We start from the raw sequence: 24117 nt of genomic DNA on the forward strand, positions 1-24117 counted from the left end.
TGGGTAATGTATTGATGGTCGAGTGCCAAATCAACACAAATTTGTTTGTCTTTTTGAGTCTTATTTTTGTATATATTTTTACGTTTATATAGTGTTAAACGTTATGATTACTTATTTGTGCTATTCCAAGTGTCTGAATAAAAATGACAGTTAGTGCAGAATGGTGGAATTAGACAGATCAGGAGGTATGCTTAGATACACAGAAAAATAGACATATTTTGGACATTATGGCTCTAGATTCCAGAAAAAAGCTAAATTCTGCTGCTTTGAATATACTTTGTATCCCTCATTTACTCAAGTGTTTCCTTTATTTTGGCACTTACCTGTACATAACATTCTATGACAAACACATGCCATACAGAAATTGCTACACACTAGTTTAGCTGCTACACATTAGCTACAGACAGTTCAGGGATTAAACACATCTCAGGGTCAAGGAACACTGCACCAACACTTGAAGAGCTTTGTGCTATCCTACAAAAGCTATAGTTTAGTTTCCTGTCAAGTCAAACAGCAGTTACTTAGCCATCTTCCATTACTGCACTGCTTTTGTCAACTCAACTGAGAGAGAAGTCACGCTGTTCAGTGTTCCCTCACTGCATCTGCGCTCTCCATAGCTCTACCTTCGCGCCCGCTCCAAGGCGTCCGCATGGTCCTAAGCCACCCCCTGAACTTCGAGAACAAACACGCTCTCTTTTCTCTCCAATTTGAGCAAGATTGACAGCGCTCTAAATAAATGAGGATGGGGGGAGGGGCTATTAAGGGTGGCCAGTCATATTTCATATACCTGGCCAGATAAATAATTATCGTTCAAGTGATTATCACTGAAGTGAAAGAAGAGAGCCAACAGAGACACTACTAGAGGCAAACACACAGTCAGGTGAGTGGACAGGTTAATTTACAAAGGGGACTTTTCTTAACACTTGGATAGAAATGTAATGTATTGAGCAGACATAACTATCTTTTGTAGATAAATTGGGGCAGTTCTACAATATACTGTACAAATGGGTACTACAGTAGAGTGTTTACGTATCCAATGTCTCTTATTGTTTCCAATAGTTAACCATTGTGAGAGACAGAGAAAGAGAGGTCGAGGTAGTACACTTCTTGTTGAGACTTTTCACTCATAACTCACAGGATCCAGCATCCTAGCTGAGTCCAGACTGGAGCCATGTCTCCAGTGAAGGAAAGCAATGGTCTCGAAAATGACACATTTGCTGTGAGTATGTACACATTTATTCCACTTCTGGAAGATTATGTTGACATTTTCTGCTGTGGCTATGAGTAGAGGTTATGTTGTTATTGGACCTATGGACATTTACTGGCTTTAAGGCTGGAACTTTTAGAGATGTTTATCTACACAAATACTACATTTTGGGCTACATAAGTTTGCAAGTGCAACCTATTACATGTATAGGCAGGATTGGGTAGGTTACTTTCTAAATGGAATCCGTAACAGTTGCTAGTTACCTGTCCAAAATTGTATTCAGTCATTTAACTTTTGGATTACCCAAACTCAGTAACGTAATCTGATTACATTGTTACTTTTAGATTACTTTCCCCATAAGAGGCGTTAGAAGAAGACAAAAATGTATGTTACCAATTGAACCACATCTATTGCAGGATAAATCAATGTTAAAGTTTACATAGCTGGCCATATATGGATGTTACATTTTACTTTATTGGTTGGTTATGTAGGCTTCTTCCAACCCATCACATTCAACTACATATAATAATACAATAAAATTGTATCTTGTCACACATTTCGTCGTGTTGAGGAAAGGAGGACCAAAATGCAGCGGGTATGTGGATACTCATTCTTTTAATTGGAAAAACGAAAAAGGAATCCACAGGGAAAAACAAAACTCACAACGGCACCAGTGTGGCACGCTCAAACAAACGCAGTGCACACAAACAATCTCCCACAAAAGACACATGCAAACACACCCTAATATATGGGACTCTCAATCAAAGGCAAATGGACAACACCTGCCTTCAATTGAGAGTCCCAACCCCAATTGACCACACATAGACATACAACAGCTAGATCAATCATAGACATACATAACAAGGAACAGTGCCCAAAAACCCCGGAATACACAAATCAAATCCCCTACAACAAACACACCACCCCGAATCACATAAAACGAATACCCTCTGCCACGTCCTGACCAAACTACAATAACAATTAAATCTTATACTGGCCAGGACGTGACATATCTTTACATTAAAAACCGTAGTCTATCAGAATTCCAGTCATTCCAATAAATGTTATACCCCATGATCTTCAAGAATAGGACCTGGAAATATGGAAGTATAGATTAGCCAAATTGTTTTACCTGAGCATGACCCCAAAACGAAGGACTTATTAGCCAGCCCTACACTGTTGTTTATTCTTTTATTGTCATGATTCCGCTTATTTGACTGATTCTGCTTACTGATTTGAGTTGTAAAAAAATGCTGTGCTCATGGAATAGCATACTTTGAGAGCTAATGAAAAGTGCTATTTACATGTGAAAAATGAATGCCATATGCTGCATTTACTGTAGGCCTATTGTTTGACTTTTTGTTGGTGACACTTTGATATTTTGATAATATGCAGCTGTTTAAAGGGAAAATCCACAGATGAAACAATAACAACATGGTTGCCCCGTCTCTGTTTTGGTATAAAACTGACAGGTAGACCTGGAGAAATGTAACCACTCTCAGATTAATAGACAGAGCTATGGATGCAAGGACTGACCATCCATGATATCAACATGATTGTTTTAAAACCTGTTAGGGCTAGGGGGCAGTATTGACACGGCTGGATAAAAAAACATACCCGATTTAATCTGGTTACCACTCCTACCCAGTAACTAGAATATGCATATACTTATTACATATGGATAGAAAACACCCTCAATTTTCTAAAACTGTTTGAATGGTGTCTGTGAGTATAACAGAACTCATTTGGCAGGCAAAACCCTGAGACATTTTCTGACAGGAAGTGGATACCTGATGTGTTGTATTACCTTTAAACCTATGCCATTGAAAAACACAGGGGCTGAGGAATATTTTGGCACTTCCTATTGCTTCCACTAGATGTCACCAGCCTTTACAAAGTGTTTTGAGTCTTCTGGAGGGAGATCTGACCGAACAAGAGCCATGGAACGATGATGGCCCATTAGACACCTGGCGCGCGAGTTCATGTTGGGTACCCTCGTTCCAATACGTTATAAAAGAGTATGCATTCGTCCACCTTGAATATTATTCATGTTCTGGTTAAAAAAGGCCCTAATGATTTATGCTATACAACGTTTGACATGTTTGAACGAACGTAAATATATTTTTTCCCCTCGTTCATGACGAGAAGTCCGGCTGGCTTAGATCATGTGCTAACAAGACGGAGATTTTTGGACATAAATGATGAGCTTTTTTGAACAAAACTACATTCGTTATGGACCTGTGATACCTGGAAGTGACATCTGATGAAGAGAATCAAAGGTAATGGATTATTTACATAGTATTTTCGATTTTAGATCTCCCCAACATGACGTCTAGTCTGTATCGCAACGCGTATTTTTCTGGGCGCAGTGCTCAGATTATTGCAAAGTGTGATTTCCCAGTAAGGTTATTTTTAAATCTGGCAAGTTGATTGCGTTCAAGAGATGTAAATCTATAATTCTTTAAATGACAATATAATATTTTACCAATGTTTTCTAATTTTAATTATTTAATTTGTGACACTGACTTGACTGCCGGTTATTGGAGGGAAACGATTTCCTCAACATCAATGCCATAGTAAAACGCTGTTTTTGGATATAAATATGAACTTGATAGAACTAAAAATGCATGCATTGTCTAACATAATGTCCTAGGAGTGTCATCTGATGGAGATTGTAAAAGGTTAGTGCATCATTTTAGCTGGTTTTATGGTTTTGGTGACCCTGTCTTTGAATTGACAAAACATTACACACAACTCTTGTAAATGTACTGTCCTAACATACTCTAAATTTATGCTTTCGCCGTAAAACCTTTTTGAAATCGTAAAACGTGGTTAGATTAAGGAGATGTTTATCTTTCAAAGGGTGTAAAATAGTTGTATGGTTGAAAAATTTGAATTTTGACATTTATTTGGATTCAAATTTGCCGCTCTTGAAATGCACCTGCTGTTGATGGAGTGCACCACGGGTGGGACGCAGCCCATAGAGGTTAACCATGTTATGAGGTTATACAGTGTTAGTTTACGTTTACATTGTTTACAAACATTGGAGAAAAACAAGCTTATAGTTTGGGTTCTTATGGAGTGTGACAGTTGAACTAAGATCATGAGGCATTTATAAGTTATATTCTTCAAGAATCAATGGCTATATATATATATATATAGTCCAAAAATGGATGTATCAAATACAGATTATCCCTTTAAGTCTATAGAAAGTGTGCGAGTTTGAACACGTGTCCATTAGGCCTACAGTATGGATTTCATTTTTTTATCAGTATGAATTAGATTGAGCAATAAAAGCCTCACTTTTATTCCATAGGATAGGATCTGCACTGTGCAGCTGTTGCAAGAGTGCATTTTTCACTGGCTGTCCACTGGTTTCAAAAACAATGATTGATAGGCACCTTAAACTTCTTGAATTCAACCATTATTGGGTTCAAATATACATTTAGATTTGTGAACAGCCATCCACAACAACCACAATCCGTAAGGCGCATATAGCTAAATGAGAGAGCAGCCGTGTGATTCACATCAATGCTCTATGTAGATATCAATAATAAGAGATATCCGTATCGCCGTAGACTACACCACTGCTGTCATCCTTACCTCCAAGCCTTTATTTAAGTTGGATCATCTTTGGATGCCGACAGTAGTCGTACCATTGGAAGACATAGATTGGACTGTAGCCTGCAAAAGCCTATTCATACTCTTTTCCCGCGATCCATCAAACCCATTTGCTGTGTCATCATAGTGGTCTCTGACTACTGGTCAGACTCGCTCAGGTGGAACAAACTTAAACTTGCGCCTTTTTTCAATGCTGATTTGAATGCAACTGAAAAAACAGCGAAGTGTCAAAGATTTTTTTTCGCAAACCTCTTTTCTGAATTTAAAAGTAATCTTCGAAGTAATCTTCTACTTTTTCAAAAGTATCTGTAATCTGAGTACAATATTTTTGCTGGTAACATAACAGAATACAGTTACATTTTTTTGTGATCCGTTACTCCCCAACCCTGTGTATAGGTTTCGACATAGATTAATGTGTAAACTCAAACAAAGAAACAAATTCCCTGTGATTTTCAGCCTTGGTAATATATTGATATCTTCCTCTTACCAAACCACATAGCATAACACAGGTGGAGCTCTCCAGATTGCGTAGGCCTACCGTTGTAAAAACTGGCTAGAATAGTGGATTTATCATTTCCCAGAAGTCAGAGTGAATTGATAAGAACTGAGTGACTTGAGCACCTTTGAATGGGGCTTGTTTACATGCATGCTATTTCAACCCAACAGTTACATGTATACTTTGAAATGAAAGAATTTGTACTCTAGTATGGGTCTGGTGAAGCAGAATGAAGCTGCTCACTCTTAGTCGGCTGAGAAGTGTTGTTTACTTATGTTACAGCCTTGATGATCACCTGAGCCTCAACATTCCAGTCCCTCATGCATAACTAACATACTGTACGGCTCTCTGGTGCAAATCATTGACTGTGAAAAGTGTTGTCTTATTCAAACATTAGAAGTCATGTCTTATTGGCCAATTATTTGCTAATACCTTAAAATAAACTGTTACTGCTAATGCATGCCAACAGTCTACATGCATCTCTGAGGCAATCTATTCAGCTAACACTGATAGGCTAGCGTTGGTGCACAACTACTTTACGTGACATGGGTTTCCAGAATGTCTTAATGTTGACTGTAAACAAACACACTTTCAGTAAATCATTGAATATCCCTTTGTGTTTTATGCTCTATTATGGGCGATATTATGTCTGTGTTATGAGTTATATTATGCCTGTGTTATGAGTTATATTATGCCTGTGTTATGAGCGATATTATTGCTGTATTATGAGTGTTATGGATAATAGCCTATTATGCCTGTGTTATGGGTGATATTATGCCTGTGTTATGGGTAATATTATGCATGTGTTATTGGTGATATTATGCCTGTGTAATGGGTAATATTATGCCTGTATTATGGGTGATATTATGCCTGTGTTATGGGTGATATTATGCCTGTGTTATGGGTAAGGTTGCAAACGGAGGGTATATTACTGTAAACTACCAGCATTTTGTTAACTTTCAAGGATTGTATTTAATTTATCACAAGACATCTAGTGGCCCTTTTGGGTACTTCAGATTATCACAGGTGTCTGTAATTATCTCTGGTCCTCTGTGTGGCCTTGTCACATGTAAAATATATAAAACAATCAAATAAGATGATAAAAAATGTAATAATAGAATGACAAAGCTGGAAAACATGATCCAAAATATAAACCATCAACTTAGTGAACACCATTGGTATTTAATATGAGGGTTTCAGCATGACATATCTTTTATATTTTTTTTACACACTTTTATTTATTTTACTAAGTCAGTATGTCATTGTTGTAGATGTTTTGCCGCCAAACTGGTGGCAGGTGATACAAATCAAGAGTTTGCCATTGTTGATTATGTCACGTCATGGTAGTATGGTCAGGGCGTGGCAGGGGGTGTTTGTTTTGTGTTTTGGGGTTTTTGTCTAGGGGATTTTGGTTCTAGTTTTCATTTTCTATGTTCCGTTTTCCAGGTTTGGCCGAGTGTGGTTTCCAATCAGAGGCAGGGGTCTTTCGTCGTCTCTGATTGGATGCCATACTTAGGCAGCCTGTTTTGATTTGGGTTTGGTGGGTGGTTGTTTTTTCGTATAGTGCTTGTGTCCTTACGGAACTGTTGTTTGGCGTTCGTTTATATTTTGTTTAAGTGTTCTCTTATAAAAAATAAAGAAGATGAGCATGATACCCGCTGCGCCTTGGTCTAGCTTTTATGACGCACCTGACAGATTAGATGTTGATTTTCATTAATTAGGCTATTTTCTCCTGAACCATATGGTCTATCCATTAGAAACTCATGGACAATATGGAAACAGATATATAAAAAAAGGAATACTATACTGTATGTGACATTTTAAAGTTATTTAAGTATGAATAACCAAAATTACCATAGATTACCTGCTAATTGACCTTTCGCTATGCCCAACCTCAGAATAGTGGGCAACCAAACGCAGTGCTCCAATGGATAGCAACTGTCGTCGAGTCCGACACCTCGCATGAAAGCCAGGCAGTGGCTTTCAAAAAAAAAAATATTGAAATGGCAAAAATAATTTAACAGTGCACCAGGGATACTTGCTACTGTGATTTTTGAAATGTAGAGCATGTTGAGGGAGTATTTTTAGGATCTGAAATTATAATTTAGTTAAATTGTTTGCTAGCTCTCAGTCTCATTAACCACAAAACGTTGCTAACGCTAGCTAGCTACAGTAGCTAGCCACTTAATATAACTTGTTTTCTCAAAATGTATGTTAACTAGTTAAAGTTATGAATACAACTGCCATCTGCTGTCAACATCAGGATACGATCTGAGGGTACCAGTTAGCTACAAAAATGGATTCAGTGAATTCAGAGCCATTAACTACACTAACGTTACAAACATTTTTACCAGGTTCCCGTGACGCAATTGTAATAACAGTCCACTACAGCATACCCAAGAGTTTCCTAATTAGCAAGAGGTAGCCTGTGTTTAATTTCATTGTGTATTAGAAACACAGTTTGACATCATTGTGAAGGGTCCGAAGTTGCAACAGTAACCAAGGGGGGCGGGGCTGAGCGAAGGGGGAATTATCAGAATTACTCAAGTTTCCGGTAACTTTGGTAAATTACTGGTAGCTTTGTAACCCAAGTTATGAGTGATATTACGCTTTTGTTCTGGGGGAAATTATTCCTGTATTATTGGTAATAGTATTCCTGTAGTATGGGTAATGTTATGCCTGTGAGTCAGCCCATTTGGGATTAAACAGAAGAAAATACACTGAAACAGGGAGGGACTACCTGGATTTGTCCAATAAGAGACGCAAATTTTCCTATTCCGTTGCAGAATGAAATGTTTTCCATTGTCCTAATGAATGAGACCTTGCTATCTGTCCTGTAGATTCATGGGCATTTCTGTGAGCTGAAGAATGATGGAGAGGGCTCCGACCTCTCTGAGGAGTATGACAAGAACAAGCTGGCCTACTGTGTCACAGACGTCCCAGCCTTGGACCTATGCATAATCCTGGGCATCCAGGTAAATCCAATCCCTACTCCGTTTTATTGGAGGTCACAGGTTTCCCTTCTCACTGGTTGAGGTTGGAGAGGTTGGGCCTCCTTGGGATTCCATTGATTTGATCAGCCAATGTAATCAATTGGATGAACAGTCAAACTAACCTAGTTTTCCAGGATGAATTTGGCTGCAAATGAAAAATAAAATCACAAAGTCACACGAGGGCCACAAGAATAAAATCATAAGAGATTTAACTGTGTGAGTTTTGTTGAGGCTGATGGAAAATACTGTTCCTGTACCTGTGATTTCATCTGCTCATCTTGGCCTCAGTATCAGTGGATGTAACCGTCATGAGTGCATCTCTTCTTCCTCTCTTACATCCATCTCCCCCTCTCCTCAGCATTTACTGACAGCGTTTGGGGGGATCATCGCCATCCCTCTGATCCTGTCTCAGGGTCTGTGTCTGCAGCACGATGGCCTGACCCAGGGTCACCTCATCAGCACCATCTTCTTTGTGTCAGGCATGTGCACCCTGCTGCAGGTCACCTTCGGAATCAGGTGAGTGAAGCTGCGGTTGGTTGGATATGGCTTTGGGCAAATTATTCAACAGCAACAGAGTGTCTGTGAACATAAATGGGGCCAAAAGCAGGGAGAACAAGGTACAAGGGAGTCACATGTTTATTTGGTCAATAAAGATTGACCTTGATAAGATATCCTGGGCAATATCAAGGTGGGGCCATCCAACCATGACACTGTTTAAGGGAATCTACTAGTCATGAATTGCCGGATATCAAAGGGGCGAGGCGTCTCTTTGTTGTATTGTCATGTTGGAATCAAAACAAAGTACAATAAAATCCATGGCAATTTCCTGGAATTTTACTTAAGGCGAAACACAATATCTGATTTGGTTGTCATGTTTTCCAGGAGATCCAGCAGTAGACTATCGTTTATTGTAAAGATTGATTTTGCTGAACCATCTGATTAGCTAGGTTGTACAGTATGAGCTCTCATGTCTCTTTCTAAGCATCTGTTGATATTCGGAGCTAGTTTTTCAGGTGTGCTGCATTAGCCTCACACCATAGCATATTCTCAACTGGGCACTGGGTCTTTGTGAAATTAAAGCCGTCAAGAACTGAATCTCTAACTGAAGAACTGGTACTGGAGCTCAGCTCCCCCACTCGTACAATTCCAGGTCATTGAGCCTGAATTGGCATGGGGTCAATAGAAGAGATTTGCTTGGTCATATGCAGGAGGAGTGGTGAAGTATACAGTGCCTTCAGAAAGTATTCACACCCCTATACTTTTCCCACATTTTGTTTTTACAGACTGAATTTTAAATTGATTACATTTAGATTTTGTGTCATTGATCTACACACAATACCCCATAATGTCAAAGTGGAATTATGTTTTTGAACATTTCTACAAATTAATAAACAATGAAAAGCTGAATAAGTATTCAACCTCTTTGTTATGGCAAGCCTAAACAACTTTGAGGGTAAAAAGTTGCTCGACAAGTCAGATAATACCGTAAATTGCATGGATTAATTCTGTGTGCAATAATGGTGTTTATCATGATTTTTGAATGACTACCCCCATCTATGTGCCTTGCAAAGAAGGGCACCTTTTGGTAGATGAGTAAAAATGTAATAAAAAGCAGACATTGAATATCCCTTTGAGGGTGGTGAAGTTACTAATTACAATTTGGATGCTGTATCAATACATCCAGTCACTACAAAGATACAGCCGTCCTTCCTAACTCAGTTGATGGAGAGGACTGAAACCGCTCAGGGATTTCACCATGAGGCCAATGGTGATTTTAAACCAATTACAGAGTTAACTGGCTGTGACAGGAGAACTGAGGATGGCTCAACGACATTGTAGTTACTCCACAATACTAACCTAAATGTCGAAGTGAAAAGAAGGAAACTTGTATAGAATAAAAATATTCAAAAACATGCATCCTGTTTGCAATAAAGCACTAACGTAATACTGCAAAAAATGTGGCAAAGCATTATGTTTGGGGCAGATCCAACACAACACATCACTGAGTACCACTCTTTATAATATGAAGAGTATATTTTCAAGCATGGTTGTGGTTGCATCATGTTATGAGTTTGCTTGTCATCGGCAAGGGCTAGGGAGTTTTTTGTGGATAAAAAGAAAAGGAATATACTGTAGCTAAGCACAGGCAAAGTCCTAGTGGAAAACCTGGTTCAATCTGCTTTCCAACAGACACTGGGAGACGAATCCACCTTTCAGCAAGACAATAACCTAAAATACATGGCCAAACATACACTGGAGTTACTTACCAAGATGACATTTAATGTTCCTGAGTGGCCTAGTTACAGTTTTGACTTAAATCGTCTTGAAAATTTCTGGCAAGACATGAAAATGGCTGTCTAATAATGATCAACAACCAACTTGACAGAGCTTGAATAATTTTTTAAGAATAATGGGCAAATATTGTACAATCCAGATTTGCTAAGCTCTTACAGACTTACCCAGAAAGACTCACAGATGTAATCGCTACCAAAGGTGATTCTAATGTATGTATTGACTCAGGGGTTTAATACTAATGAAATCAAAATATATTAGTGTTTTATTTTCCATTAAAAAAAGATGATAGAATGTTTGTTCCACTTTGACGTTGGAGTATTTTGTGTAGATCGTTGAATTGTTTTATTTACAATTAAATCCATGTTAATCCCACTTTGTATCACAACAAAATGTTGAAAAAGTCAAAGGGTGTGAGTACTTTCTGAAGGCACTGTAGCCGTCAAGCTTGTGTAAGTTAGGTTAGGTTAACTGCTGTAATTACTATAGGTGGTGGTTTGTTTTTATGTCATCTATGTAATCTATGTCCAGACCATGATGAGCTGATATCATCCGATAATACACTTTCAAGAATATACTGAATGGGCGGTTCTTAATTTTTGGTGGCATTTGGGCATTTAAAAAAAACATGTACTTAATTTTCTATATTTGTAATTTAAATGTACATCTTCCCATTCTAAATCAACTAATATGGCAGCTTAATGACTTTAAATAATTGTGACCGTTATGATAACACTGTGCCACCAGTAGGAGTAGTAACGACGGTAACACCAATGACACATTTGAGGTAATTGAGGCTTTTCTTAAATTGAGGCCTAATGTGATTTCGTTAATCATTTTGCTCACAATAAAATTTCCGTTCATTTAAATTGAGTAACACCAATGACACTTTGAATTTAGACTACACATATCATAAATGGAATCCTGAAATGTATGACATACTAAAAAGGTGTGACTAGCTAATCATTTTCTTTAATATAGATCCCTCCCGCAATAACCGTTTGCCACTTCAGGGAATGCTCAAGGTCCTGGTAAATCCTTGTAATGAGTGATTTTCAAGGTGGTAACACCAATTACATAAAACTAAGGGCCACATATTATATTTGTAAAACAAATATGTATTGTAGTAGCCTTTGTTTTATTGATCTATACAATATATTAAATAAGTTTGTTTACTTTCCACCATTCAAAATAATAGATATGTCTAAATCCGCAAAATGTCACTACAACTCTACTGGGTCAGTACTGGGACAAGCGAATTTGCTTGCCCTAACTACTTTAAACAATGCATAAACATAATATTTTGTAGTATAAAGGACTTGCATTATGTTTTATCATTGATAAACAGTTCAATATAAACAAATGTATGATGTGTTACTATTTGTAATTAGGGGTTTTCCACATTTTCTTGTGATACAAAGTGGGATTAACATGGATTAAATTGTAAATAAAACAATTCAACGATCTACACAAAGTACTCCAATGTCAAAGTGGAACAAACATTCTATCATCTTTTTAGGGGTTCACAGCAAAGCTGACAGTGTCAAATAACTCAAGCAAAGATTATTGACTTAGTCTGAGAAAAACTAAGGGATTGGATGAGTTATTGATAAATAAGGAAATCTGATTTTACGTGTCCATTTAAATCCTTTAACTCCACTCCACAAAGGCTTACAGATGTATGATCTTAATTTGATCACTCTATTATTTTCCTGCTGTAGCAAACTGGATTAAATTAAGATCCCACATCTGTATGTAATACTAATGCTCAAAATCATCTGTAATCATCTTCTCCACATGAACCATACATCAGATTCACTCCATAACATAAGTTGCTGCTTGAAATATGGCCGCACTGTAACTTGCATGCTAATGCTAAAAATACTTAAATTATTCTCATGAACCACAAATCAGATTGACTCCAGATTTGGAAAATTAGAAACTGGAAATCCTGTCGGTTGCGCAGTCAGCACATTACAGCTGTGAGATATTATTGAAGTATTTTGGAACTGAGATTTAAATCATTTACACAAGTAGATTGACAAAACAAAGTCCCAGAATTCAAAGATGATCGCAATATACCAGTACACTAATGTTGAAAATATTTAACAAATCTTAACATATTTAGTCAAATTTAGATTATATCAGATCTGTGCTTGCCGACACCTGCATAGCAGATGTTTTGGCAGTGTCGGAGGTAGAACTATGTTCAAACGATCAAATCCACAAGCAGGACCTGGTATTATACCGAAAGCGGACATTGCATTGGCTGCACAGAGTCGCATTAAGTGAAATCCCATGCGAACACTGGAATGTGATATGTAGGCTAGCCTTATTTACACCTCAATTAGGCTAATATAATTCCTCATTATTTAATTGAATGATTTTCTATTTTTGTGTCACAATAATTCTCTATAACCTACACTTTCTCATTCTGAATTTAGAATGCGAGTGAGACAGGTGTGGCTTCATGTTCAATAACCCCACGAGCAGCGACTCCAGTGTTTTTCATGGTTGCAAAAGACGAAGGATGCAAATGCCACCACAATTCAAGATCGATCCATATACAGTGCATTCGGAAAGTATTCAGACCCTTTGACTTTTTCCTCATTTTGATACGTTACAGCCTTATTCTAAAATGGATTAAATAGTTTTTCTCCCCTCATCAATCTACACACAATACCCCGTAATGACAAAGCAAAAACAGGTTTTTAGAAAGTTTTGCAAATGTATACAGTATATAAAAAACTATCAAATTTACATAAGTATTCAGACCCTTTACTCAGTACTTTGTTGAAGCACCTTTGACAGCGATTACAGCCTTCAGTCCTCTTGGGTATGACGCTACAAGGTTGGCACACCTGTATTTTGGGAGTTTCTCCCAAACTTCTCTGCAGATCCTCTCAAGCTTTGTCAGGTTGGATGGGAAGCGTCGCTGCACAGCTATTTTCAGGTCTCTCCAGAGATGTTCGATAGGGTTCAAGTCCGGGCTCTGGCTGGTCCACTTAAGGACATTCAGAGACTTGTCCCGAAACCACTCCTGCGTTGTCTTGGCTGTGTGCTTAAGGTCGTTGTCCTGTTGGAGGGTGAACCTTTGCCCCAGTCTGAGGTCCTGAGCACTCTGGAGTAGGTTTTCATCAAGGATCTTTCCCTCGATCCTGACTAGTCTCCCAGTCCCTGCCGCTGAATAACATCCCCAAAGTATGATGCTGCCACCACCATGCTTCACCGTAGGGATGGTGCAAGTTTTCTTCCAGATGTAATGCTTGGCATTCAGGCCAAGGAGTTCAATCTTGGTTTCATCAGACCACTGAATCTTGTTTCTCATAGTCTGAGAGTCCTTTTTGCCTGTTGGCAAACTCCAAGCGGGGTGTTATGTGCCTTTTACTGAGAAGTGGCTTCCATCTGGCCAGAGATGGTTGTCCTTCTGGAAGGTTCTCCCATCTCCACAGAGGAACTCTTGAGCTCTGTCAGAGAGATCGTTGGGTTCTTGTTCACTTCCCTGACCAAGGCCCTTCTCCCCCGATTGCTCAGTTTGGCCAGGCGGCCAGCTTTAGGAAGTATCTTGGTGGTTACAAACTTCTTCCATTTAATAATGTTAAAGGCCACTGTGTTCTTGCGAAACTTCAATGCTGCAGACATTTTTTGCTACCAGATATGTGCCTCGACACAATCCTTTCTCAGATCGCTACGGACAATTCCTTCAACCTCATGCCTTGGTTTTTGCGCTGACAAGCACTGTCAATCTGTTGTACAGACAGGAGTGGTCCTTTCCAAATTAATTGATTTTAGCACAGGTGGACTCCATTCAAGTTGTAGTAACATCAAGGATGATCAATGGAAACAGGATGCATCTGAGCTCAATTTTGAGTCTCATAGCAAAGGGTCTGAATACTTATGTAAGTAAGGTATTTGTTTTTATTTTTAATAAATGTGCAAAAATTCTGAAAGCCTGTTTTCGCTTTGTCATTATGGGGTATTGTGTGTAGATTGATGAGGAACATTTTTTATTTAATCCATTTTAGAATGAGGCTGTAACATAACAAAATGTGGAAAAAGGGAAGGGGTCTGAATACTTTCCGAATGTATTGTACACTACATGACCAAAAGAATGTGCACACCTGCTCGTCGAACATCTCATTACAAAACCATGGGCATAAATATGGAGTTGGTCCCCCCTTTGCTGCTATAATAGCCTCCACTCTTCTAGGAAGGCGTTCCACTAGAAGTTGGAACAAAAACAGCCCCAGACTATTATTCCTCCAACAAACTTTACTGTTAGTACTATGCATTGAGGCAGGTAGCGTTCTCTTGGTATCCGCCAAACCCAGATTCGTCTGTTGGACTGTCAGATGGTGAAGTGTGATTCATCACTCCAGAGAACGCATTCCCACTGCTCCAGAGTCCAATGGCGGCGAGCATTACACCACTCCAGCTGACGGTTGGCATTGCACATGGTAATCTTTGGCTTGTGTGTGGCTGCTTGGCCATGGAAACCCATTTCATGAAGCTCCCGATTAACAGTTATTGTGCTGACGTTGCTTCCAGAGGCAGTTTGAAACTCAGTAGTGAGTGTTGCAACTAAAGACAGAACATTTTTTACACGCTACACACTTCAGCACTCGGCAGTCCTGTTCTTTGAGCTTGTGTGGCCTACCACTTCACGGCTGAGCCGTTGTTGCTCCTAGATGTTTCCACTTCAAAATAACAGCACTTACAGTTGAGCAGGGCAGCTCTAGCAGGGCAGAAATTTGATGAACTAACTTGTTGAAAAGGTGACATCCTGAGACGGTGCTATGTTGAAAGTCACTGATCTCTTCAGTAAGGCCTTTCTACTGGCAGCCTTTGTCTATGGATATTGTATGGCTGTGTGCTTGATTGTATACACCTGTCAGCAACGGGTGTGGCTGAAATAGCTGAATCCACTAATTTGAAGGGTATGTACTGTATTTAAGTTTATTTTGGACATAAATGTAGCAAACGCTCTCTCCTTTCCTCACTTATTTTATAGATAGGAGCAATTCTGATGAACCAAAGTATTAGTAAGGTATATGGAGCAAAAGCTGAGAGACCTTACCTTACACAGAGTGCAGGTCACCTGAATCCATAATCATGCAGGCAAATGCTTGATGAATCATTATTCAGAAAAGCCAAGCATCAACCTAGTCTCAGATCTGTGTAGAACATGAAGATGGCAAAAGAGCCAGTGTTGCTGTTTCATCTCTGGTCCAACCTGACCAACCATAACCTCCAACTACTTCTTCACAAAACATGTCGTTTTCTGATTATACTACAAAGGGGAAGAATTCCTTATGTAACAGTCTTAAGATTCTAGCCATAACATCTAATCTCTGCAATTTGTGATTTCAGGTATCTGTCTTACTCTCCCCTCTCTCTCTCTATCCCTCAGACTGCCCATTGTTCAGGGGGGTACCTTTGCCTTTCTAGCTCCCTCCATGGCTATGCTGTCAATGCCAGAGTGGACATGCCCTGCCTGGACCCAGAACGCTTCCCTGGTCAACACCACCTCTCCTGAGTACATAGATGTGTGGCAGAGCCGCATGCGAGAGGTGATTTTTTTTCTTTTTTTTTCTTCACTAGGCAAGTCAGTTAAGAAGAAATTCTTATTTACAATGACGGCCTACCAGGGAACAGTGGGTTAACTGCCTTGTTCAGAATGACAGATTTTTGCCTTGTCAGCTTTGGGATTCCAGTAACTTTTCGGTTACTGGCCCAATGCTCTAACCACTAGGCTACCTGCCGCCTTTTAGTAATGTGATTGACAAATATAAAGTGTCTCCTAAATGACTATATTGTAAATGTAAAGAAAGAAAGAGAGCTATTTTACCATGTTTGATCATATTTTGATAACCCTTGATACACCAGTATCAAAACTCAACATAAAAAGAAACGTCCCTTTTTCAGGACCCTGTCTTTCAAAGATCATTCGTAAAAATCCAAATAACTTCACAGTCTTCATTGTAAAGGGTTTAAACAGTGTTTCCCATGCTTGTTCAATGAATCACAAACAATGAATGAACATGCACCTGTGGAACGGTTGTTAAGACACTAACATCTCACAGACGGTAGGCAATTAAGGTCACAGTTATGAAAACTTAGGACACTAAAGAGGCCTTTCTACTGACTCTCAAAAACACCAAAAGAAAGATGCCCCAGGGTCCCTGCTCATCTGCGTGAACGTGCCTTAGGCATGCTGCAAGGAGGCATGAGGACTGCAGATGTGGCCAGGGCAATAAATTGCATTGCCCGTACTGTGAGACACCTAAGACAGCGCTACAGGGAGACAGGACGGACAGCTGATCATCCTCGCAGTGGCAGACCACGTGTAACAACATCTGCACAGGATCAATACATCCGAACATCACACCTGCGGGACAGGTACAGGATGGCAACAACAACTGCCCGAGTTACACCAGGAACGCACAATCCCTTCATCAGTGCTCAGACTGTCCGCAATAGGCTGAAAGAGGCTGGACTGAGGGCTTGTAGGCCTGTTGTAAGGCAGGTCCTCACCAGACATCACCGGCAACAACGTTGCCTATGGGCACAGATCCACCGTCGCTGGACCAGACTGGACTGGCAAAAAGTGCTCTTTACTGACGAGCTGCGGTTTTGTCTCACCAGGGGTGATGGTCAGATTCGCGTTTATCGTTGAAGGAATGAGCGTTACACCGAGGCCTGTACTCTGGGGCGGGATCGAGGTGGAGGGTCCATGTGTCACAGCATCATCGGACTGAGCTTGTTTTCATTGCAGGCAATCACCGCTGTGCGTTACAGGGGAGACATCCTCCTCCCTCATGTGGTACCATTCCTGGAGGCTCATCCTGACATGACCCTCCAGCATGACAATGTGATTTCCTGCAAGACAGGAATGTCAGTGTTCTGCCATGGCCAGAGAAGAGCCTGAATCTCAATCCCATTGAGCACGTCTGGGACCTGTTGGATCGGAGGGTGAGGGCTAGTGCCATTCCCCCCAGAAATGTCCAGGAACTTGCAGGTGTCTTGGTAGAAGAGTGGGGTAACATCTCATAGCAAGAACTGGCAAATCTGGTGCAGTCCACGAAGAGGAGATGCACTGCAGTACTTAATGCAGCTGGTGGCCACACCAGATACTGACTGTTACTTTTGATTTTGACCCCCCTCTTTTTTCAGGGACACATTATTCCATTTCTGTTAGCCACATGTCTGTGGAACTTGTTCAGTTTATGCCTCAGTTGTTGAATCTTGTTATGCTCATACAAATATTTACACATGTTAAGTTTGCTGAAAATAAACGCAGTTGACAGTGAGAGGACGTTTCTTTTTTTGCTGAGTTTACATATTGTATACACATTAATGTGGTTCACAGTAAATATGATTAAATACTATTACTCGTGTTTATTGATGTGTATTTGCTCATTTGTTGTGTTTATATTCCTCTACAGCTGCAGGGCTCCATCATGGTGGGCTCTTTGTTCCAGGTGCTGGTGGGTTTCTCTGGCCTCATCGGTTTCTTCATGCGTTTTATTGGCCCCCTCACCATCGCACCCACCATCTCTCTGATTGGCCTGTCCCTGTATGACTCAGCTGGAATGAGCGCAGGGAACCACTGGGGCATCTCCACTATGTGTGTACCTCTCAATATGGTTTCACTCGAAACTCCCCACAAGCCTGTAGTCATCAACTGTTGAACTGGGCCCATATCCACAAAGTGTCTCAGAGTAGAAGATGTGTCATAAGTGCTGAGAAGAGAGACATTTTACTCCTACTCTGATGGGTAAAACGCTATGCATGAAGCCTCTTTAGTCATAAGAGTCCCACCTAGTCGACAGATATTTAGGAGACCTCATGAGCTGTCCTAACCAGTTAAAGAAAAATCCACTCAAAAACGATATTTTTGAAAAAAAAAATAATTAGTCCACTTTTACATGTAAGCAGTCATGTTTTCAAGATAATGTACTTTCAAGAAGCAAAGTGTCACTTTCCAGTTCATCATGATGGTGTGACACTTGACATTTTGGGACTGTATCAGCAGTGGACTAATGAAAACAATACCAAAAGAGTGGATTGAGAGCAGATTTTGAGTGGATACTAGAAAAATGCAGAGATTCAGTGGCTCCTGCTCCACATGCAATTACTTTGGAGGTGTTAAAATAATGTTGTGATATGATCAAGCCATAAACCTACCTGTGACATTATCTCTTGCGCTTGACATGCTTAAATACTTATAATATAAATAAACACTTTCTTTCGATTATTTAGTTACCTACATCATGTTATTCCAAGTTATCCCTTTAGAGTGCAGCATCACGTTGTTAAAAAAGATGCCTACATTGGGCATGCCTATAAGTTGGGCAATTGAAGGCCTCTAGGGCTAATGTTAACTTTGATTGTGTTTGATGAAAGTGATAGACCTTTCAAACTTTGTATGCAACATTATATATTAGGATTTCACAAACACTAGTCAGCAGCAGGGCAAGAAATAATTGCACACTCTTGATAAAGCACTCATTGAACAATAGCACACTCATGATAATTAGCCTGCAAAGGCACAAGTGTATTAATGGGACTTCCTTATGCTCTCTGAACTAAATCACTCCATCCTAAATACAGCCAGCCCTTAGAGGTCTCTGGGGAAGTGGTGACAAAATAAAAAGGTAGACAAACCAACATATAACAAAGAAAATTAAACTAGTCCGCCCGCCAGGGCACTCCCAAATCTTTTGCCCAAAGAACTACCTATCTAATGCAAGGGACACAAACTAATAACCCAGTGAGAGCAGTGAAAGGCTTCTCCAACTATCTGCAAGATACAAACAATTATTATGGCTCACTTCCAAAAAATAAATATTAAAACTTCTTAATGCTTAACTAAACGCAAAACATTAAAAATAATCGGTTCACAATACCATGTTATATCGTTAAGGTTCCCGAGCCATAGCCTGTTCCCGGGCCACCTCTTCTTGTTTCTCTAAATGGGCCCTTTTGGGACGTACTGAAGTGGAACAGAAACGTGCTATGTGTTCTACCTGGTCACACCTGAAACAAATAGGTTTACCACCTGGATTCCTTTCGAATCTGGGGGATAGCTCACTGTTTGATGCCGCGTTTGAGGACCCAAGTGCCTTCATTAGAAGCTGCTCTTGCTGGTTCTGCTGGGCTTAAGTGAGGGCTTTTAACTCTGAGTGTTCAGACTGGTTTGCACCTGTACCTTCACAAGAGGCCTGAGCCTGAACCACACTAGACACAGTTGAGGACTGATTATACTTGGGCTTAAACAAACGGTTCTCACACTGTGTCACACACTGGATGGCTTCTTAGAAGTACCAAGACATTTTAGCTAAAAACCTGATAGTCTCTGCCAAGAGGCTGACACTTGGCCGCAAGTGGATCTTCCAGCAAGACAATAACCCCAAGCCCACATCAAAATTCACAAAGAAATTGTTAATTGACCACAAAATCTACATTTTGCAATGGCTATCTCAGTCTCTGAAATTGAACCCCATTGAAAATCTGTGGTTTGAATTGAATAGGGCAGTCCATAAGCACAGACGAAGGATCAAAGATCTGGAAAGATTCTGTATGGTCTAAGATCCCTCCCCAATGTGTTCTCCAATCTCATAAAACATGTTTGAAAAATGCTCAGCTCCCAATATCTTTGCAAGGGGAGGGTGCTGGAGTATTGACAGCAACGATGGCAGTAACTTTGATCCCTATCTTTCGGCGATTTATTTTTATTGCTTGTTAAACAAAATGTATTTCTCTGAGCAATTGTATTAGTATAAAATATTATAATTTTGCATACAGAATAGCTCAGTATTTGTATTATAGTATTTTTTACTGATCTTTATCAAGCATGCCAATCATTTTTGACCTGATTGTAGGCTACATACATACTGTATGAAGATTCTTACCCATTCTAAATGCACCACTGGATGGCTCATTCTGCTTTGTGAACAGAGTTTTTCTCTTTCCTACAGGACGACTGCTCTGATCATCCTGTTCTCCCAGTACCTCCGACACATCCCTGTACCATTCCCCACATACAACAAGACCAAGAAACTCCACACCTCCAGGATCTACATCTTCCAGCTTCTACCTGTACGTCCATTGGAAAATAAAGGGCTAGATTCTATCAGATCCGCACTAGCCGACATCTGCACAGCGGTTGTTTTGGAGGTGTCGGAGGTGGAAATGCGTTAGAGCTGTCAAATCCACAAGTGGCTCCCTGTGTGACCTTGTCTCGGACACTGCTATTGGATGAAAAACTACACCCGACTTTATAACCGACAAATCCCGTGCAGCCATGTTAGAAGTTTATGAAGCTGCGCTACAAGTTCAACCACTCAAATGCGTGATGTCCTATTGTCTACACCCCAATTAGATTGATAGGCTATAAATCCCCCCCCATCCAAATTAACATGAAAACATGCATTAGCCTGTCATAATTTCTATAATCGATAGAGCCTACTCTCTCTTTCACCGTTTTGAACTTCTAACGCGGTCGGGATTTTTTATTTATTTTTTATCTAACTAGGCAAGTCAGTTAAGAACAAATTCTTATTTACAATGACGGCCAAACACTGGGCCAATTGTGCACCGCCCTATGGGACTCCCAATCACAGCCAGATGTGATGCAGCCTGGATACGAACCAGGTACTACAGTGACACCTCCTGCACTGGGATGCAGTGTCTTAGACCACTGCTCCACTCGGGAGTAAGGAATAATAAGGAAGGGAGTGATTGGTGTCACACAAGAGCAGCCACACACTGATTTGTCAGCTCATACTGCAGTTACACCTCCAACAACGCCAAAATGTCCACTACTCTCGATCTGTTTGAATTGAGGCCAAAGACTCAAAAGTGTTCATTGTTCACTTATCGACCTTATATAGCCCAAATTTTTCCCTGTTCAGTTCCTGTGGTCTGGAAACACTCCTGGTCCTGATAATGACTGGTGTAATATTTGCATGTGCAGTACTGTGTGTGACTTCTTCCTCAGGTGCTCCTTGGCATCACACTGTCATGGCTGATCTGTTACATCTTCACCATCTCTAATGTCCTGCCCTCAGAGCCGGAGCAGTACGGCTACCTGGCTCGCACAGACCTGAAGGGGGATGTCATAGGCCAGGCCCCCTGGTTCAGATTCCCATATCCAGGTATGGAGCACAGCTGCTCAGTGGGATCATAAGCAACAACTCCATAACCTGATATTCAAGTTTTTCCTGGTACGGTCACATGGTCACAATCCTAACCCAACCTTTAGTAGTTAGTGCTGTATGGGTTACTAATATGTATGGTTTATCGATATGGACAGTGCTATCCGAAATGATTTGGATCCCTTTTTTCCCCCCATATTTTGTTATGTTACAGCCTTATTCTAAAATGGGTTAAAAAAAATCCTCAGCAATCTACACACAATACCCCATAATGACAAAGGGTAAACAGATTTTTTGTTGTTGTTGCTAATTTACTCAAAATAAATAACAGAAATACCTTATTTACATGAGACTCGAAATTGAGCTCAGGTGCATCCTGTTAACATTAATCATCCTTGAGATGTTTCTACAACTTGATTGGAGTATGACGGTGCATGTCAGAGCAAAAACCAAGCCATGAGGTCGAAGCAATTGTCCGTAGAGCTCAGAGACAGGATTGTGTCGAGGCACAGATCTGGGGAAGGGTACCAAAAAATGTCTGAGGCATTGAAGGTCCCCAAGAACACAGTGGCCTCTATCACTCTGAAATGGAAGAAGTTTGGGAGCACCAAGACTCTTCCTTGAGCTGGCCCGCCCAGCCAAACTGAGCAATCGGGGGAGAAGGGCCTTGGTCAGGGAGGTGAACAAGAACCCGATGGTCACTCTGACAGAGCTCCAGAGATCCTCTGTAGAGATGGGAGAACCTTCCAGAAGGACAACCATCTCTGCAGCATTCCACCAATCAGGCCTTTATGGTAGAGTGGCCAGACGGAAGCCACTCCTCAGTAAAAGGCACATGACAGACCGCTTGGAGTTTGCCAAAAGGCACCTAAAGAATCTCAGACCATGAGAAACAAGATTCTCTGGTCTGATGAAATCAAGATTGAACTCTTCGGCCTGAATGCCAAGCGTCACGTTTGGCACCATCCCTACGGTGAAGCATGGTGGTGGCAGCATCATGCTGTGGGTATGTTTTTCAGCAGTAGGGACTGGGACTAGTTAGGATCTAGGCAAAGATGAATGGAGCAAAGTACAGGGAGATCCTTGATGAAAACCTGCTCCAGAGCGCTCAGGACCTCAGACTAGGGTGAAGGTTCACCTTCCAACAGGACAACGACCCTAAGCACACAGCCAAGACAAGACAGGTATGGCTTCGGCACAAGTCTCTGAATGTCCTTGAGTGACCCAGCCAGAGCCCGGACTTGAACCCAATCTAACATCTCTGGAGAGACCTGAAAGTAGCTGTGCAGCAACCAGACAGGGCTTGAGAGGATCTGCAGAGAAGAATGGGAGAAAATCCCCCAATACAGGTGTCATACCCAAGAAGACTTGAGGCTGTAATCGCTGCCAAATGTGCTTCAACAAAGTACTGAGTAAAGGGTGTGAATACTTATGTAAATGTGATATTTCATTTATATTTTTTATAAATTAGCAAACATTTCTAAAACCTGTTTTTGCTTTGTCATTATGGGTATTGTGTGGAGATTGATGAGGGGAAAAAACGATTTAATCAATTTTAGAAGAAGGCTGTAACCTAACAAAGTGGAAAAAGTAAAGGGGTCTGAATACTTTCCGAAGACACTGTATATGAATAGATATACCCAAATGTATTGTATGTTAACTGGAACCCCTTATTCTGATTCCAATCTCAGGTCAGTGGGGTTTGCCAACTGTGAGCCTGGCGGGAGTGGTAGGGATCTTGGCTGGGGTGTTATCCTCCATGATAGAGTCGGTGGGGGACTACCACGCCTGTGCCAGGCTATCCGGGGCCCCTCCACCCCCTAAGCATGCCATCAACAGGGGCATTGGCATTGAGGGGATTGGCTGTCTGCTGGCTGGGGCCTGGGGCACAGGCAACGGAACCACCTCCTATAGTGAGAATGTGGGTGCACTGGGCATCACCAAGGTGAGATCGGCTCTAGGCTATTTTTCATTATTATGATCTGTTTTTAGATTTAGACTGCAATACGATTTTGAGCATATTATAGATAAATCAATGCTTTTTGGAATATGGAAAGTTACAAGCTATTGGCTGTTATACAGTTTCAACAGACATGGTTATTTCTTTCTCTCTCAGGTGGGCAGTCGCATGGTGATCGTTACTGGTGGGGTATTGATGATCATCATGGGACTTTTCTGTAAAATTGGAGCCATTTTCACCACCATCCCCACACCTGTGATTGGAGGAATGTTCTTGGTCATGTTCGGGGTCATATCTGCAGCTGGAGTTTCAAATCTGCAGGTAAACGCAGTTGTCTAGGTTTATTTACACGTTGAATAGTACAATTTCCACTATGGAGACATTTTGAA

General features: G+C 40.6%; 1 protein-coding gene across 5 annotated transcripts in view; it reads left to right on the top strand.

The window, feature by feature from the left end:
- Positions 1 to 546: 546 nt before the first annotated feature.
- The window catches only part of slc23a4 (solute carrier family 23 member 4), a 28370-nt gene continuing 4799 nt past the window's right edge, over positions 547 to 24117 (top strand). The window contains exons 1-10 of one of the 5 annotated variants that reach the window (XM_045696999.1): positions 547 to 880; positions 1060 to 1223; positions 8165 to 8299; positions 8676 to 8833; positions 16020 to 16179; positions 18055 to 18236; positions 20590 to 20710; positions 21612 to 21768; positions 23460 to 23713; positions 23885 to 24049. In XM_045696999.1, the coding sequence (XP_045552955.1) occupies positions 8799 to 8833; positions 16020 to 16179; positions 18055 to 18236; positions 20590 to 20710; positions 21612 to 21768; positions 23460 to 23713; positions 23885 to 24049 (1074 nt within the window). In that variant the 5' untranslated portion in view covers positions 547 to 880; positions 1060 to 1223; positions 8165 to 8299; positions 8676 to 8798. The remainder of the gene's footprint in view (positions 881 to 1059; positions 1224 to 8164; positions 8300 to 8675; positions 8834 to 16019; positions 16180 to 18054; positions 18237 to 20589; positions 20711 to 21611; positions 21769 to 23459; positions 23714 to 23884; positions 24050 to 24117) is intronic. The other 4 variants (XM_045697001.1, XM_045696998.1, XM_014147935.2 and 1 more) reach the window with 4 other exon arrangements.

The sequence above is a fragment of the Salmo salar genome, chromosome ssa16 (assembly GCF_905237065.1).
Source record: "Salmo salar chromosome ssa16, Ssal_v3.1, whole genome shotgun sequence".
NCBI lineage: Eukaryota > Metazoa > Chordata > Actinopteri > Salmoniformes > Salmonidae > Salmo > Salmo salar.